Source organism: Hordeum vulgare, chromosome 2H (genome assembly GCF_904849725.1).
Source record: "Hordeum vulgare subsp. vulgare chromosome 2H, MorexV3_pseudomolecules_assembly, whole genome shotgun sequence".
Lineage (NCBI taxonomy): Eukaryota > Viridiplantae > Streptophyta > Magnoliopsida > Poales > Poaceae > Hordeum > Hordeum vulgare.
In genome coordinates, this window is record NC_058519.1 from 537,872,542 (window position 1) to 537,888,122 (window position 15,581).

At 45.4% G+C, this 15,581-nt stretch overlaps 1 protein-coding gene across 1 annotated transcript; it reads right to left on the reverse strand.

Annotated features, from left to right (window-relative positions):
* Positions 1-436: 436 nt before the first annotated feature.
* Positions 437-4,064, reverse strand: LOC123427085 (ribosome-recycling factor). The gene is made up of 8 exons (XM_045111038.1): positions 3,740-4,064; positions 3,382-3,525; positions 3,175-3,290; positions 2,564-2,655; positions 2,192-2,213; positions 2,050-2,118; positions 908-976; positions 437-773 (listed from the first exon to the last, which is right to left on the reverse strand). Exons 1-8 carry the CDS (start codon positions 3,927-3,929, stop codon positions 693-695), a joined length of 783 nt encoding a protein of 260 aa, XP_044966973.1. The 5' UTR covers positions 3,930-4,064; the 3' UTR covers positions 437-692.
* Positions 4,065-15,581: the final 11,517 nt, after the last annotated feature.

A 15,581-nucleotide genomic window follows, 5' to 3' on the forward strand; every position in this document is an offset into this window, starting at 1 on the left:
GCTGAAACGACTAATCAACCAGCCTTTCTCTTTGGAAATCATCATTATAGTGACTTGGGCTCTATGGAACACAAGAAATGAGTTCATATTCGAACATATCAGACCGAGTCTTTATGCTTGCAGGAGAAAGTTCAAAGAAGAAATCAAATGGCTAGTCTAGCCTGTATATTTAACGCTGTCTTGCAGCGGTTGCTGTTGTTGTATTTTTTATTTCTAGTCTAGCCTGTATAGCTCTTCTGTTTTCTCTTCTTCAAACATCTGTATATTTATTTGAAAATAAATAAATAAACCCAGCAAAGTCCTGCTGTTTCCCTAAAAAAAAGTGACCTATTGTTATAAGAGGGTAACCACAGTCAACAGTAGACTCGGACAGAGGGCTAGGAAAGAATTCAGCCATCATGGACATAGCAAACCAGCTGAACAGGAGAAACCATACTGGACACAGTAAACCAGCTTTCATCATTCTCAAAGTATCAATTTGTGACTCCTACAGCATAATCGAAGTTCCATCACCAACACCTGCCAGCTTGTCCTGGCTATCACATTGTTTTGAATTGCTAACAATATAGCTACAATGCCACAAGAAAAAACTTTTATCATCGATATGCTGCAGCACCTCAGTGGCTCAACATCAATGGCATCGAAGTTGTGGAAGGTAAACGAAGGAAAGAACATCAGCTAGATGGACAGGTTCAGCTTCCAGAGATTTCCTTCTCCTTAGCCTTGCACATATCATCTGCCGACTTGATGAACTTCTTGGTCAATTCTTCGACCTGGAGGAAACATAATGTGTAAGATATTTACTACTCCCTCTGTAAAGAAATATAAGAGTGTTTATATCACTACTTCTTTACGGACGGAGTATCACACAACATATTTCCTTTCAGAACATTGTTCAGTTACTCACTTCCTTCTCGAGTCGCTTTATATCATCCTTTGGCATGCTAGATGAAGATTTCTTTATCGTATCAAGTGCCTAGAAACACAAGGGAAATGCATTGAGATTTATTATGTAATAATAGGAAAGGGCATAAGAAAATCAAAATTGGATCCTAGTATTTCAGAGAAACATGAGTAGTCGTGAGGATCAAACGCTAGGACAAGCCATATATTCAGAAAATATTACGGCACAACAGTGAACATTACACACAAGGAATACTGTAGAGTAAGAATACTGCTCCCTCCAATCCATACTACTTGTCTTAGATTTGTCTAGATACGGATGTATCTAGACACATTTTAGTGATAGATACATCCGTATCTAGACAAATCTAAGACAAGTAATATGGATCGGGGGTCTAGATACCCGTATCTAGACAAATCTAAGACAAGTAATATGGATCGGGGGTCTAGATACCCGTACCTAGACAAATCTAAGACCAGTAATATGGATGGGAGGGAGTATTACATAGATCAATTTAGTACTCCCTCCGTTCCTAAATATAAGACCTTCTAGAGATTACACTATAGACTACATACGGAGCAAAATGAGTGAATCTATACTCTAAAATATGTCTATATACATCTGTATATAGTCCATAGTGTAATCTCTAGAAGGTCTTATATTTAGGAACGGAGGGAGTAGTCTTCAGCACTGTTACCTTCATGAGGTCATAGTACTGTCGCATGGTTTTCTAATTCTAACTCAAATAATAGGCCAGAGAATAATAAATGGAGTTGATGTAAGTGCCCCCTCTTTCAACAGATATCATAAGAGAAATGCTACATCATACTCCCTCCGTTCCTAAATATTTGTCTTTTTAAAGATTCAACTACGGACTACACACGGAGCAAAATGAATGAACTTACACTCTAAATTATGTCTATATACATCCGTATGTAGTCCGTAGTGAAATCTCTAAAAAGAAAAATATTTAGAAACGGAGGGAGTAAAATTCCTAGCTGTCTGCTAAATGCAAGTCCGAAAAGAAAACATATGCCCGGTGACAATTGCCTGAATGAACCATACAGTGACACTACAAATATCCAACTAAGCCTTCAAAACATCGATCATCATAAATTGAAGAAACAAAGGTAAAGCAAAATTACCTTTTGGCGTGCTCTTCTAATACTTTGCTTGAAATCCTCAGCAGATTTAGTAACAACCTTACACATTGCCTATATCCAAGCAGCAGAAAATTCATTAGTAGTTTCAAGAATAAAAGTGAGATTTAAGCTTAGTTAATCTTACCTGCATAGTCTCTTTTGTCAATCTGCACATGTACAAATTAAATTAGAAGGTGCAAACAAATTTAAGACAACAAAGTGCATGTAGTAAAAAAGATGATAAATCTGAGTGCAAACAAATTTATCACAAGTTTGTGGACAGTAGTGGACCTAGAAAGTACTCCCGCCGTTCACAAATATAAGATGTCTGAATGTTTCAATATGGACTACATACAGATTGAAATGAGCAAATAAACACACTCAAACGTGTCTATATACATCCGATTCACAAAAAAGTTAGAACATCTTATATTTGTGAAGGGAAGGAGTAACTCTTAAATTACTTACAGGTAAGCACATAGCTATGATAAATAGTAACATTACACTTTATACTTACGGAGGGACAGCTGCAATAATCCTACTGCCGTCAGGTGTTGGATTGATGCCCAATGGAGATGAAGCGATTGCATTCTCTATAGATTTCATTGTCTGTACAACAATTGGTTAGAATCAGCCACAGGAAGTTTAAGAAGTTAAAATTATTGTACGAAATAACATCTGTAGGGCCTGCAGTAGCATTAGCAGGCACCATTTCTTCGATGCAGCATTCATAGTAATAGTATATCGCTTGCCAGGCCGCTACATCACTAGAGCATATGTCTATTTTTGTCTCACATGTCACAATGACTATCTTGTCATGCCAATAACTAATGATACAAGTAAATAACATGATTATACAAAGTTGCTGGTGCTTTTAGTACCCTGAGAATATCATCTGCTATCTACTGCAGTGATTAAATCCATTACAACCCTACTATCCGCTGTTTAGTGATTATGGCATTAAGGTTAGGACCAAACATAGCATACACATTTTTCCCTGAACACGAAAGCATACACATGTACATGAAATTATGGCATTGATGGCTCCTACAGGTGAAGCACCAAAGTGGTATCAAAATGTATTAATTTGTCAGATTTACTATCTATATAATGAAGAAAGGCTCTTACATTAGGATCATATGGCATCACTGATAGGGTATGCGAATCTAGAACAGAAACAACAGCAATACGGCCCAATCCAACTTTAACATCCCCAGTTTCCACCATGATGTGGTCAAGCATGCCTGCAGAATACATCGGTTACATCATCCGTACGGGAATCAGCATTGGCCAGCAGAAACAATGACACAATGAAGATGCAAATCATAATTATACCAGGAGAAGCTCTCCCTGTCCGAAGTTTACTCAGCTCTCGCGACAGTGCAACAACAGCAGTATCCATTTGTGCAGTCGCGGCCGATTTGACAGTCGGCCCGATATCAGGAGCGGCTTCAACGGTATCACCTCGACTATCATTCTCTAGGCAATGACCAAGAAGCAAAAATATCAAGTCTCTGATTACATCTCTATAATGACCTATCCCACAAAGTAATTGCAGTGCACTGATTTAAGAATTACGGAATCAAATAGAGAAGACCTAGTAACAAGGAACAAACAAACAAACAGAGTGGTCTTCTACCGAACAGCATTTAAAGGGCAAGGTGAGTCGAGGAGGGCGGGTGCGGCGACTTACTCGATTTCTTCCCTTTCGCGAAGCCTCTCCGGATCTCGAGGAGGAAAAACTGCGTGGTGGGCAGGTTTCTTGCGGCGGCAAGGGATCCGGCGGTCGGTAGGCGGTGGACGGAGGTGGAAGCTGAGGAGGCGGCGGCGGCGCGCAGCGTGCGGGCGGCGACTGCGGCACCTCGCCGCAGGAGGAGCGCCATGAGGCTTCTGACGACTAGGGGTCTATAGAGGTCTCGGGGTTCAACGGGCTCCGCCGGCAAGCGGCGGCGGCGGCGGCGGTGGCGGCGAGAAGGGTTTTGTAACTTCCGATGGGTTTACTGCTTTTGGGGGAGAAACATAGGCTTCGACCACCAGCCCACTCGTGTAGAGCGTCTTTGGTTCGGAAGTACAAATGTCCTATAGCAAAAAAAATGTTTGACAGTCCAGAAGAAACAAAAAAATTCTACATAGACCCCTCAAAAAAAATCTACATAGAGGTTTCAATGGATAAAAAAATACTCCCACAAATAATACAAATGTATCCTATAAAAAATCTCTAAAAATGTCAAGTCTACGAATCAAACTACCATCACACGAAAAATTCCTAAGGGTCTGAATCCTTCATAAGTCCTATGCAATTCCTTTAAATCAGAGTATCCCTACATGGCCTCTTTGAGAGGGTGTTTGTTTACAGGGGCTTTTTAGTGTAGGGACTAAAAAAAAGTTTCTTTTAATCCCATCTAAACCAAACATGAGGGACTTTTAGGGACTATAAATTTGGGACTAAAGAAAAAAGACCCCGAGTGAGAGTCTTTTGGGACTTTTTCCAACAATGTCCCGGCTTTTAGCATGTCATTTAATAATCTCTAGTCCATTACTAGGGGTAACATGATCTTTTAGCATATCATTTAATAACTTCTAATCCATGTTTAATCACTGGAATCAAACAGGTAAGGACTAGGAACTTTTTAGTTGGGACTAAAAGAAGTCGTAGAACTTTTTAACTAAACAGGGCATGATTTCTAGGATTCCTAAAAGAATGAAAGATACCCCCTCCCCCCTCCCCCACCCATAAAAGGAAGGGAAAATACATTTCCCTCGAAAAAGAAGAAAAAAATACACGATCATGATGACATGTCCATTTGAATTCGATAAGATTAACAAAGAGTATTTGATATGTTGATGGAATTGTTTCCTGTTGTTTGAAGACTTTGGCCGAAGGCTTTCTAAATTTCATCAATCCAAAATTCTTCAGTCAATTTACCTTCCGCTTGCTTATCTTGGCCGCTTACTACTTATTCATTGTGTATGCCCTGTTTCATTGTGACGACTTTGTTGTTACCATGTTTCGCATGCAGTTGAGTATTTTATCTGTTGCATAGTATTTTGTCACTCTGAAATTCTTGACTAAGTAATTCCTCAGTGAAAAATTTGTAAGAATTGCCCAATCACCTTCCCTCTGGTCGATATAATGCATTTTTAATTGGTATCAGAAGCAAGGTACTTCCTTGTTTTGTGTGATTTTGATTTAACCAACTATACTATTAGTTGTTGAAAATGTGCCCTAGAAGCAACAATAAAGTGGTTATTACCATATTCTTGTTTATGATAATCGTTTATTATTCATGCTAGAATTGTATTGACCGAAAACTTAAATGCATAAATGGATATATAAAGAACACCATGTTCCTAGTGAGCCTCTACTAGACTAGCTAGTTGATCAAAGATGGTTAACGTTTTCTAACCATAGACATGAGTTGTCATCTGATAACGGAATCACATCATTAGGAGAATGACGTTAAGGACAAGACCCAACCGTAAGCATAACATTTGATCTATCACTTAGATTGTTGCTACTGATTTCTTCATGTCAAGTATCTGCGTCGAGGTACAATAATATATGGGACTAGCAAGGCCCCTTTTACAGTTCAGTTGTGGGGATTCACGAGCACAAAGAGCATCACCAACCAAAGCGCACATGCGGGTTTAGACAGGTTCGGGCCACCCGGAGGCATAATACCGTACGTCCTGTGTGGTGGTTTTGTATGATTTATGTGCGGAGTACACGGAGCGCAACAACCCGATAAGAATGCTAGAGAGTGTTGCTCTACGCGCAAATAGACAAAGTTTCGGCCCTTGCAAAGGTAGCCATGGACCTCCTTTTACAGTCTAAAGGGGTTACGACAATGGCTAAAAAGGTAATTACACAAGGGTAAATAGTGGATGTAACAGTGGTCAAACTACTAACACGGTATAGTGGGAAATACCTAACCGTGACGGATTAGGACTTGCGTATTAAATGTGCCATGGGGTGTCACGCCGACGTCGCTCCCCGGCAAGAATCATCTCCCCTTCTATGGCGTTGGCCCAAGTACCTCTTATTATCATGTCATACCGTTAGGATGGGTGTCATTAAATTTACTATAAATCCCTTGAGCCGCCACATGCCTCGAGAAGGCCTACCTGACAGCCTTCCCACTTGACACCTCATTGATGGCGATAACCAGCCTGATGAGGTGGAGCGGTGGCGTGGTAATGGGATCTTGCCGGGTGCACACGTTGTCGGGTCTTCTACATCGGCAAGAAGGCTTGCCGGTAGCTTGGTCTTCGCTTGACGCTGTCGTGAGTGTAGTAACTCCCCGTAAAGGCTTGTCAGGACGGAGGCCACTACCGTCTGTGCACAAGTCATGGTGCTAAATGACCCATTCTTTAGTACGCCGACAAGAGCCCCTAGGCATGGGCCACACTTGAGTCCATGACGTGGTTGGGTTAGGCCTAAAAGAGTGCAAAGACACACGTGGCCGATCTTTACTTCGGTTATGGTGATGGTATTACCGCTCACCTACGACGTGCATTAAATGCGGGGTGTGGGAGAGGTGGAGCGAAACGGCGCCTGAGGGGCGCGCCTAAAAAGGCGCAGCCACATCTGGCAGAGAGAGGCGGTCTCTTCGTATCCCGCCCTTATAAGAGGGGGATTCATAGATTTGCTGCTCATCCCAGCCATTGTTTCCCTCTTCTGCCTTCTTCTTCGCGCAGAGCAGAGCCCCCACGCTACTTCTCGTCTTCGTTACCATCCATCTCCGAACACACTATGGTGCCTAAGCGAGCGTCATCCACCACCGCCTCTGGCCAGGCGAAGAGGGCTAAGAAAGTGGCTGACCCCAACGCGAAAGCGAGGAATGAAGGACTGGCGGCAACGTGAAGGAACGATGCCATATTCTATCCCTTCGTGTTGACGGGGAACGACCTCATCTCGAGGTACGCCTTGATGTGGGGGAAGGAGACCAAGGCGCATCATGTGCCGGTGGTGATTCCTGGCGACTCCTAGCCCATTGCACAGAAGTACCCTTTCTTCACGGCGTACTACTACCGCGGACGGGTTCCCCCTTTCTTCACCTTCTTCGTAGATTTAAAGTTGACCTATGGCTTCAAGTTGTTAGATTTCACGCCCAATACGATGAGCACCTTGTCGGTCTTCGCGCATTTGTGCAAAAAATTGATGGAATCGTTCCCAATGTCTATCTCTTCTGCCATTTATAGTATCCATCATAGAAGGCGGCACTTGCTCCGGCAACATCACATGGATCTCCCATAGCACCCACAAGGAGGTGTACCCTCCTGGCAACCTGCACAAGAAGTGGGAGGAATGGCGGGTCGAGTGGTGTTATATAGTCGACATGGAACCCCCAATCTTCTGCAAAACCCGGAAGTCCAAGCCCATCCACGACAAGCAATGGAGTGGTCTCGCCCCCAACGATAAGAAGTTGGATCTTGCCAACACGCGCATGTTCCGGCTGAAGGTTGTCGGGTTCACCATAGAGATGGTGGGCGCGGATTTCCTTGCCGGGCGCATCGCCCCCCTGCACGACCGGGGGTGCTTCGCCTCGAAATATGACAATGCTACCGATATTATGCAGTTGCGTCGAGTGCTCGACGGTAACGTGATGTCGTTTTAGCTCTCCACATTAAGACACCATCACTTTCGTCCCGACGGGAAGTTCAAGCTCCCAGGGACTATCATCCCGCTCGGCAACAACTCCACCAAGGACTCAATCCCGACGATGATGCCGACGTGCAATGCGCATGGGGTCGATCCCACATGGTAGCCGCCAACAAGGGAAATGGCACGGGCGTGGTTCGACAACCCGACGAAAGTGCGTGTCAGGGACAAAGGGTTACTGATCTGGGACACCACCGAGGAGGAGATATAATTCATTTGGTAGGAGAGTCGCCAGGTAGGTTTTGATGTGGGCGACGACAGTTCTAGTGCTGTCGCGCTTGATGAGGACGAGAAGGAGAACGACGACAAGGAGGAGGGCGATGAAGAAGCGTCGGCACCCGACCTGCCGCAGGAGCCTGTCGGGGTCGAGGAACCAAAGGTTGTTGGCGTCGAGTGGGCTAAAGCTATTGTGGAACAGGAATTTGAAGAGTTCCACGTCCACGCCATCCTAAAGAAGAGGTCATGTGTCCTTCATGGGGCCACCATTGTTCGTCCTTCCCCACCACCAGGAGTAAAATAGGAGGAGGACGAGGACCCCACCGCCAATGTTGGTCGCCCATGCAGACGAGGCAAACCATCACAAAGCATGCGACAAGCGCTTCTGCACAGTCGGCAAGACCTACGAGCTCCACCACGCCAACTACGCACTCGAGGACGCCCACTCCACCCCTTCTCCTGCCATTTGCAAGGAGGGGATGTGGAACCTGTCCACCTTCTGCTTGTCGGAGGAGGAAGATGAGTAAGCACTTGTCCCTATAATTTTTCTTGATTCTTGTACCGCTCTTATTGAGACCTCTTATTGTTGATCTTGTAGGGACGATGAGACCTTGGTGCAACATTTATCCAAGAGGACGAATCTCATGCACACCACAAAGGGCACGACTAGCTCCGCATCGGAGCGGGAAGTTATGGACATCAACCCTTCGACCAACCCCCTAGCAAGAGGTCCTACCCCAGTACCCAATGGCAAGTACGGGTGCGGACGTTGGCACTACTACCTCCATTCTTCTACAAGTGGAGATGGAGCGCCCGGAAGCAGCTCACAGACGCTCAAACCTGAAGAGGAGCTCCCGTGCAAGGGATTCCACCGATGAGCCCGTCTACATCGAAGACACGCCGGCAAGAAGCGCTGTCGGTGGTCATGCGACAACAATAAATGTTGTCAGAGGAGAGGTCATTCCTCCTCAACGGGAACCCACAGGTAAGTCCCTCGTTACCAAAATTATTATTTTGTTTTCTTGAACTTCTTCTAAGTCCAATGTTATTTCTTTCCCCTGTGTTGTAGATCTACCCCCGCCCGAAGATTTGAATGTTGATGCCAACGCTGGGGAAATCACCAAGGACGCGGTGGAAGAGGCAAGTTGGGAAGCAACAGAGGATGAGGCCGCCCGCAAGGTCGTCAAGGAAGCCGACAAGAAACCCATCGAGAAGCCGTCTGTGCTGGTGGTGGCATATACTGAGAGCACTTCTGCCTCAGGAGCGCCAGGAACATGCATGCTCGTCATGACGAGGTCTGCTAGCAGACCTGATGTCGGCCCGTCGACATCAGAGGTGCCATCTCCGAGCCGGTACCTTAAGGTTGGTGACCTGCAATTTGTCAGCTTCCGTGGTGACACGATCCTCCAAGCCTTCTTTGAAGGAGCCGTCGACTATGTAGTCACCATCATCAGAGGGGAAGTGTCAGTCGATCCCTTTGGCAAGAATGATGAAGCCAAGGAGCATGCCATCTTGTCTTTCATGAGCAAAATCTTCGGGCAGCTACTGGTGCACTACGTTAACCACGCGGAGAAGTTTGACCGTCGGGAAGCTCTCCTTGCCGAGGTGGAGTCCAGGTTCCAAGAACGCCTCACCAAAGCCCAGAGCTGGTTTGCCGACTACCGCAAGGATCTTACCGAGTGGCAAGCCGATCTCACCAAGGCCATAGCTGAATTCATCAACCAAAAGGCTGAAGCGGAGAAGATTTGGAGGGAGGCCTATAGGAGCATTGCCACCACTGACGCATATCTTGTTGCTTGCAATATTCAGTTGAACACTCAAGAAGAAGAGCTCGCCGCTCGGGGAAGGGCTCTTACCGTGAGGCTCAGAACTGATTTCGAAAAATAGGTCCAATAGCTGGAATCAAAGCACAAGGATGACCTTGAGAAGCAGGAGACAGAGCATGTCGGCAAGCTCCAAGAAGTCGTTAGTGTCGTCGAGGATTCCTAATCCACTAAGGACGACCTCGAAGGCAGAGTGCGATGGTTGGAGTTGGACCTTGTCGCTTCTGGCAAGGAGGTCTTGAAGCTAAAATATGATATTCATAAGATGATCGGGACCTTGGCGGCCCTGCAAGTAGGGCTTTCCAACAAGATCAAGGCACTAAACGCTGCCGCGGAGGTCAATGCTCATCTACAGGTGAAAGTTTGCACCTACGAGGACAATGTCATGGCCACCAAGACCAAGGAGCGTGGTCTGCTTGAAGAGCTCTGGAAGAAGAAAGAGTTGATTGCCTCTGTCGCCCGTGCATCCAACGAACTACACAAGAATGTCAGGCTATGGATGGAGCAGCTCATCGACATTGCCAGCAAGCTTTCTGCCTAGCTTGTAGATATGGGCTTGGAGGAGTGCACCTTCTCCAACGACACGAGGGAGGTGGCGAGCATCAAGCTAACCACCTTCTTGAAGAAGCTCGTCGAGGTGTTGGCAAAGTATGAGGTAGGTCGGGCTGACAACTTGCTCCAAGGTCCTCGCGAGCTCTGTCGCGAGGTTCTTCACAAAGTCTTGGTGAAGATCGCATATCATAACCCTTGCCTGGACCTGATAAGGGTCCTCTCCAAGCTGTTGAAAGGCTTCGACACCAGCACCCTCGACACTATTGTCACTCCCATCTTGGACAAGGATGTCTATGTGACCTTGAACAAGTGATTCCTCTGTTGTTTCCATGGTGCGTGTATTAATTTTTTTCTCTTGAACTATCACCACAACTTTGCTTTTGAATGTATTATATTTGTTTGCTGAAATGTATGGCTGATTTCCCTTATATTTGATCCTATACTTGTATGTTTTCAATAGCTACACTTGCCGGAAACACCCGACGATGCGCATATTCTTGCCGCGAGCGCTTTAGGAATGGGTCCTTAGCATCTTGCTCGCAATGTCACTGTCGACGGGTCCACCTTGTCGTTCTTACCGCAACTACTTTGGTTGTCGAGCGGACTCAAAACAACTCAAGAGCGTGAATGATTTTGACAAGGGTCATTTGCATGCAGGTTTTCCCATACAAATATTGGAACTGTTCAAGGGGAAATAGCTTACAATAAAGATTTTTATGAAGCTTTTGGTGACTTACCTTTTCTTTGATGTACTTCTTACCGTGAAACGATTGTCCTTGAATGCATTTGGGTATCCATACGATCACTCCCCCCGGGAAGACTTGCATGCGGGAAGCCCTTCGGTCCTTTAAGAAAAAGAAAGAAGAGAAAGAGAGGAGGCTAGGAACCTGGTCAGTTCAGCAGTCGTCTCAGGCAGTCTATAGTGTTCACAACATTTTCATTTAACATAAAAATTAATATGTACTTTGACAAAAAGTTGTAGAACACTTAGCTTTATTGATTATGCACTGCTTGTTCGCCTGGCTTTGTAAAAAAGATTACATGCCTTGTCCGGATGACTTGTACAAAAGAGGCTATCGTGGTGCCCAACAACCACTCCTCACAGGTAGAACTTGCAAAGAATCTCAATATTCCATGAGTTTTCCATGAGAGTACCATCTTCGGTCTCCAGACAGACTGCACCAGGCCTAATGACTCGTACCACCCAGTAAGGGCCTTCCCACTTTGGCGTCAACTTGTTTGCCTCCTTCACAGACTAGATGTAGTGAATGACAAGGTTGCCTTCCTCAAGTCTTTTGGCGTGCACCTTGCGACTATGATAGCGGTGCAAGACTTGTTGGTAGTGAGCAACACGCAGGGCAACATGAGGACAATCTTCCTCGAGGAGTGTGGCATCGTCTTGCCGCAATTGCTCTTGTTGGTCCCCATCAAAGGCATGCACTCGGGGTGACCCATATGTGAGTTTTGTGGGGAGTACCGCTTCTACATCATAGACTAGGTAGAAAAGGCTTGCTGGTTGCTCGATTTGGTGTCGACCTGATTGACGAAAGAATCGTCGGCAGCTCATCAATCCAGCGCCTTTCGTGCTTGCACAACTTGTTGAACATCCTTATCTTGAGGCCCCACAACACTTCAGCATTTTCCCTTTCTACTTGGTTGTTGCTCCTGGGTGGGCAACTAAGGCAAAGCAGATCTTGGTGCCAATATCTTGACAATACTGCATGAAAGTGTTGTTGGTGAACTACGTGCCATTGTCGGTAATGATCTTGTTTGGCACTCCGGACAAGCAGACTATTCCTCTGATGAACTTGACTGTTGCTTGTATCATTTCCTTTCTCACTGGCTCCACTTTAGTCCACTTTGTAAACTTCTCAATTGCAATGAACAAGAACTCAAAGCCCCCGGTAGCACGAGAGTAAGGGATGACGATGTCGAGCCCCCAGACTGCAAATGGCCAGGAGAGTGGTATGGTATGAAGGGTTTGTGCAGGTTGATGTATTTTCTTGGTGTGGAATTGATGTGGTTACCACCACCAAGGCATCTTGAAGGGATGTGAGCCAATAAAATCCTTGCCGGAATGACTTGATGACAAGCGTGCGGGACCTAATGTGGGGATCTGCATATCCCTTCATGTATCTCTGCCAAAAACTTATGTCCATCCTCCCGGGAAATGCACTTCAATTTCACCCCATTTTGTCTTCCCTTGCATAGAGTGTTGTCCATGAATTGGTACATGCTTGAATGCCAGGCTACTCTTTCAGATTTCTCTTGCTCTTCGAGAAGATCTCATGTGGCTCGACGACAAGGACTAAAGGCATTTCTTCCACCGCGGGAGCTCTAGCTTCTATGGCAAGGGCCACTAGCCCTGCCAGAGTATGTTGCTCCCTAGCAAGTGTCTTGTTATTCCCGACAACCTTCTTGGCGGTGGCGGTAGCTCTATCGAAAGTAGTCGCCATGACTGATCTTTCTCTTCTTTGCTTGCCGAACTGATGGTGTGACAAATGGTTGAGTCAATTGGAGTACAAAAGTGCCACATTGCACAGGTAGCTTCTATGCAGCTTGTTTTGACAAGTCAGCAGTGATGTTTTTTTTCGCACGAGGATTGCACTCTCTTTGTAGACCATTAAAATGCTCTTCCAATTTTCTTAGTTCATCTACATATGCTTCCATTAGAGGGCTTTGGTAATCCTTGTTCACCTGACGTACAACCAGTAGTGAATCCCCCTGAACTATCAATTTTCTGATGCCAAGGTCCTGCTATCCATAGGTCAGCAAGCAGTCATTCATATTTAGTTGTGTTATTTGTCGATGCCTCTCGAGGATAATGTATCTGAACCACATACTTGAGATGCTCTCCGGTGGGTGCGACAAGCAGCACTCCGGCACCGGCGCCTTGCAGCGAGAAGGCCTCATCAAAGTACATAATCTATTATTGCGGCTCTTCCTTACCGTGGAGGGATGTTTATGGGATTTCTTAGTCTTGCATTGGCGTCCATTCCCTAATGAACTCCGCCAAGGCTTTTCTCTGAATAGTTGTCATGCTTTCAAGGCTCACATCAAAGCTAGCCAGATCCAGCACCCACTCAACAATCCTGCAAGTTGCTTCTGGATTTCTCAAAATGTGTTGCAACGGAAAGCGGGCAACGAAAGTAATATGATGTGCTTGGAAGTAGTGGCTTTTGGGAGGCCAAGAGAAGGCTGAAAAGCAGTTTTTGCACTCGAGAGTACCTTGATCTAGCCCCGTGCAAGAGAGAGCTAACAAAGTAGATTGGACGTTCCACCATCTTCTTCTTTTGCACAGTTTGCTGGTCTGTTTCTTGCAATGTACTTGCGTTTGCGTATCCTTGGCTTGCCGGAGTTGAATCTGGCTTGAAGATTACCGGCTCGAGGGCTGTCGCCTCCTCATCTTGAGCTTCTCTCTCCGCCACCAGTGCATCACTAACCAGTTGATTCGTTGCTGCCAAATATAGTAGCAACGGTTCTTGTGGTTTGGGCGTGACTAGTACTGGCATCGAGGACATGTATTTATTCAAATCTTGCAGTGCTGCCTCCGCTTCCGGAGCCCACTTCATTGGACTTGCCTTTTCCATGATTTTTAAAAAATGACAGGGCCCGTTCTGCAGATTTGGAAATGAACCTATTGACGGTAGCGATGCAGCCCACCAAGTGGCGCACATTCTTGAAGTGTTTTGGTGCCTCCAAGTGCTCGATTTCTTTTATCTTGTCGGGGTTAGCTTCAATCCCATGCTATGACACCAAGAACCCGAGAAGCTTGCCAGATGAGACTCCATACACACTTCTTGGGGTTAAGCTTCAAGTTGATCTTGCGCAAGTTTGCAAATGTTTCTTCTAAGTCTTGAATAAGTGTTGCTTTGTCCTTGGTCTTGACCACTATATCATCCATACAAGCTTCCACATTTCTATGCAGCTCGAGCTCAAAACCAATCTGGACGGCTCTTGCAAATGTTGAACCGGCACTCTTCAACCCGAAAGGCATACGCTTCAAGTAGTATGTGCCACATTAGGTGATGAATGCGGTCTTTCCCTCGTCTTCCTTGACCATGAAGATTTGATGATAACCAGAGTAGGCATGAAGGAATGACAACAGATCACAGTCGACAATAGAACCCACTATTTGATCAATGTGCGATAAGGGAAAGAGATCTTCTGGACAAGCTTTATTGATGTGAGTAAAGTCAATATAGAGCCTCCACTTACCGTTTGCCTTTCACACTACCACTAGATTTGCTAAGCACGTGGGGTGGATCACACCTCTAATCATCCCTGCCACTTCTAGCTTCTCGATTTCCTTGGTAATAAACTCTTACCGCTCTAAAGATTGCTTCCTAAGCTTCTGCTTGACGAGGCGTGCATGGGGACAAACAACAAGGTGGTGCTCAATCACCTTCCTAGGAACGCTGGCGATGTTAGATGGTTGCCAGGCAAACACATCGATATTTTGGGTTGTTCTGGGATGCCTTTGATTTCTTTTTGTGGGCTTCCTTGTTTCGATCAATTCTTCTATTTCATGTGTATCAAGCTCCATTTTTTTGTCGGGAAGTCTCCCAAATACTCTTGGCTCTCCTTCATGCAAACCTGTGAAAAATGTCCTTCTTCTCCACATGAGTAGCAATCGTTGGAGAAAAACTTGGTTAGGCCTTGTTCATCAGGGTCTTCAACATCTTCCTTCATCAGAGGTTCTTCTAAAATCCGGTTTACTTCACTTCTTCTTTCTGCTGCTTGATGATTTGTTGCACCTTGGGGTAAATGCGTAATTGAGCTAGGTAGTGGGTGGTTCCTTCACACAAGAAATAAGTCACCTGACTAGTTGGGCATTCCTCAGCTCAGTGATTTTCATCACAATGAGGGCATCCATCCTTGTATTCTTCATGCGTGTGTCCTATTTATCCATAGATCTTGCATGCACAAGTCTTCTTCATTGGGTTATCACAGTGCTTCCGGATGAGGCGAGATCTTAACAGATTCTTCTTAATCCATTACATCCTTGTATGTCTTGGTGCATTTTCCACCAGGTTGCATCACTGAAGGGCGTATTGAACCTCATACTTACTTGCAATTAAATTGTTCCTGAAGTGATTCTCCGTGTTCTGAATCCATCGTTCTGCCTCCAACCGTGTCATTGGTCCAGAAAATAGAAGTTCATCTTCATTCATCATCTATTGGGTCCAAGGGTTTTGGGGTGAGATACGAGAGAGGGATAGAGGGAGATACACACAATACAAACAATAGTTTTGAAAATAGGTTTCATTTTTTTGCTGTTG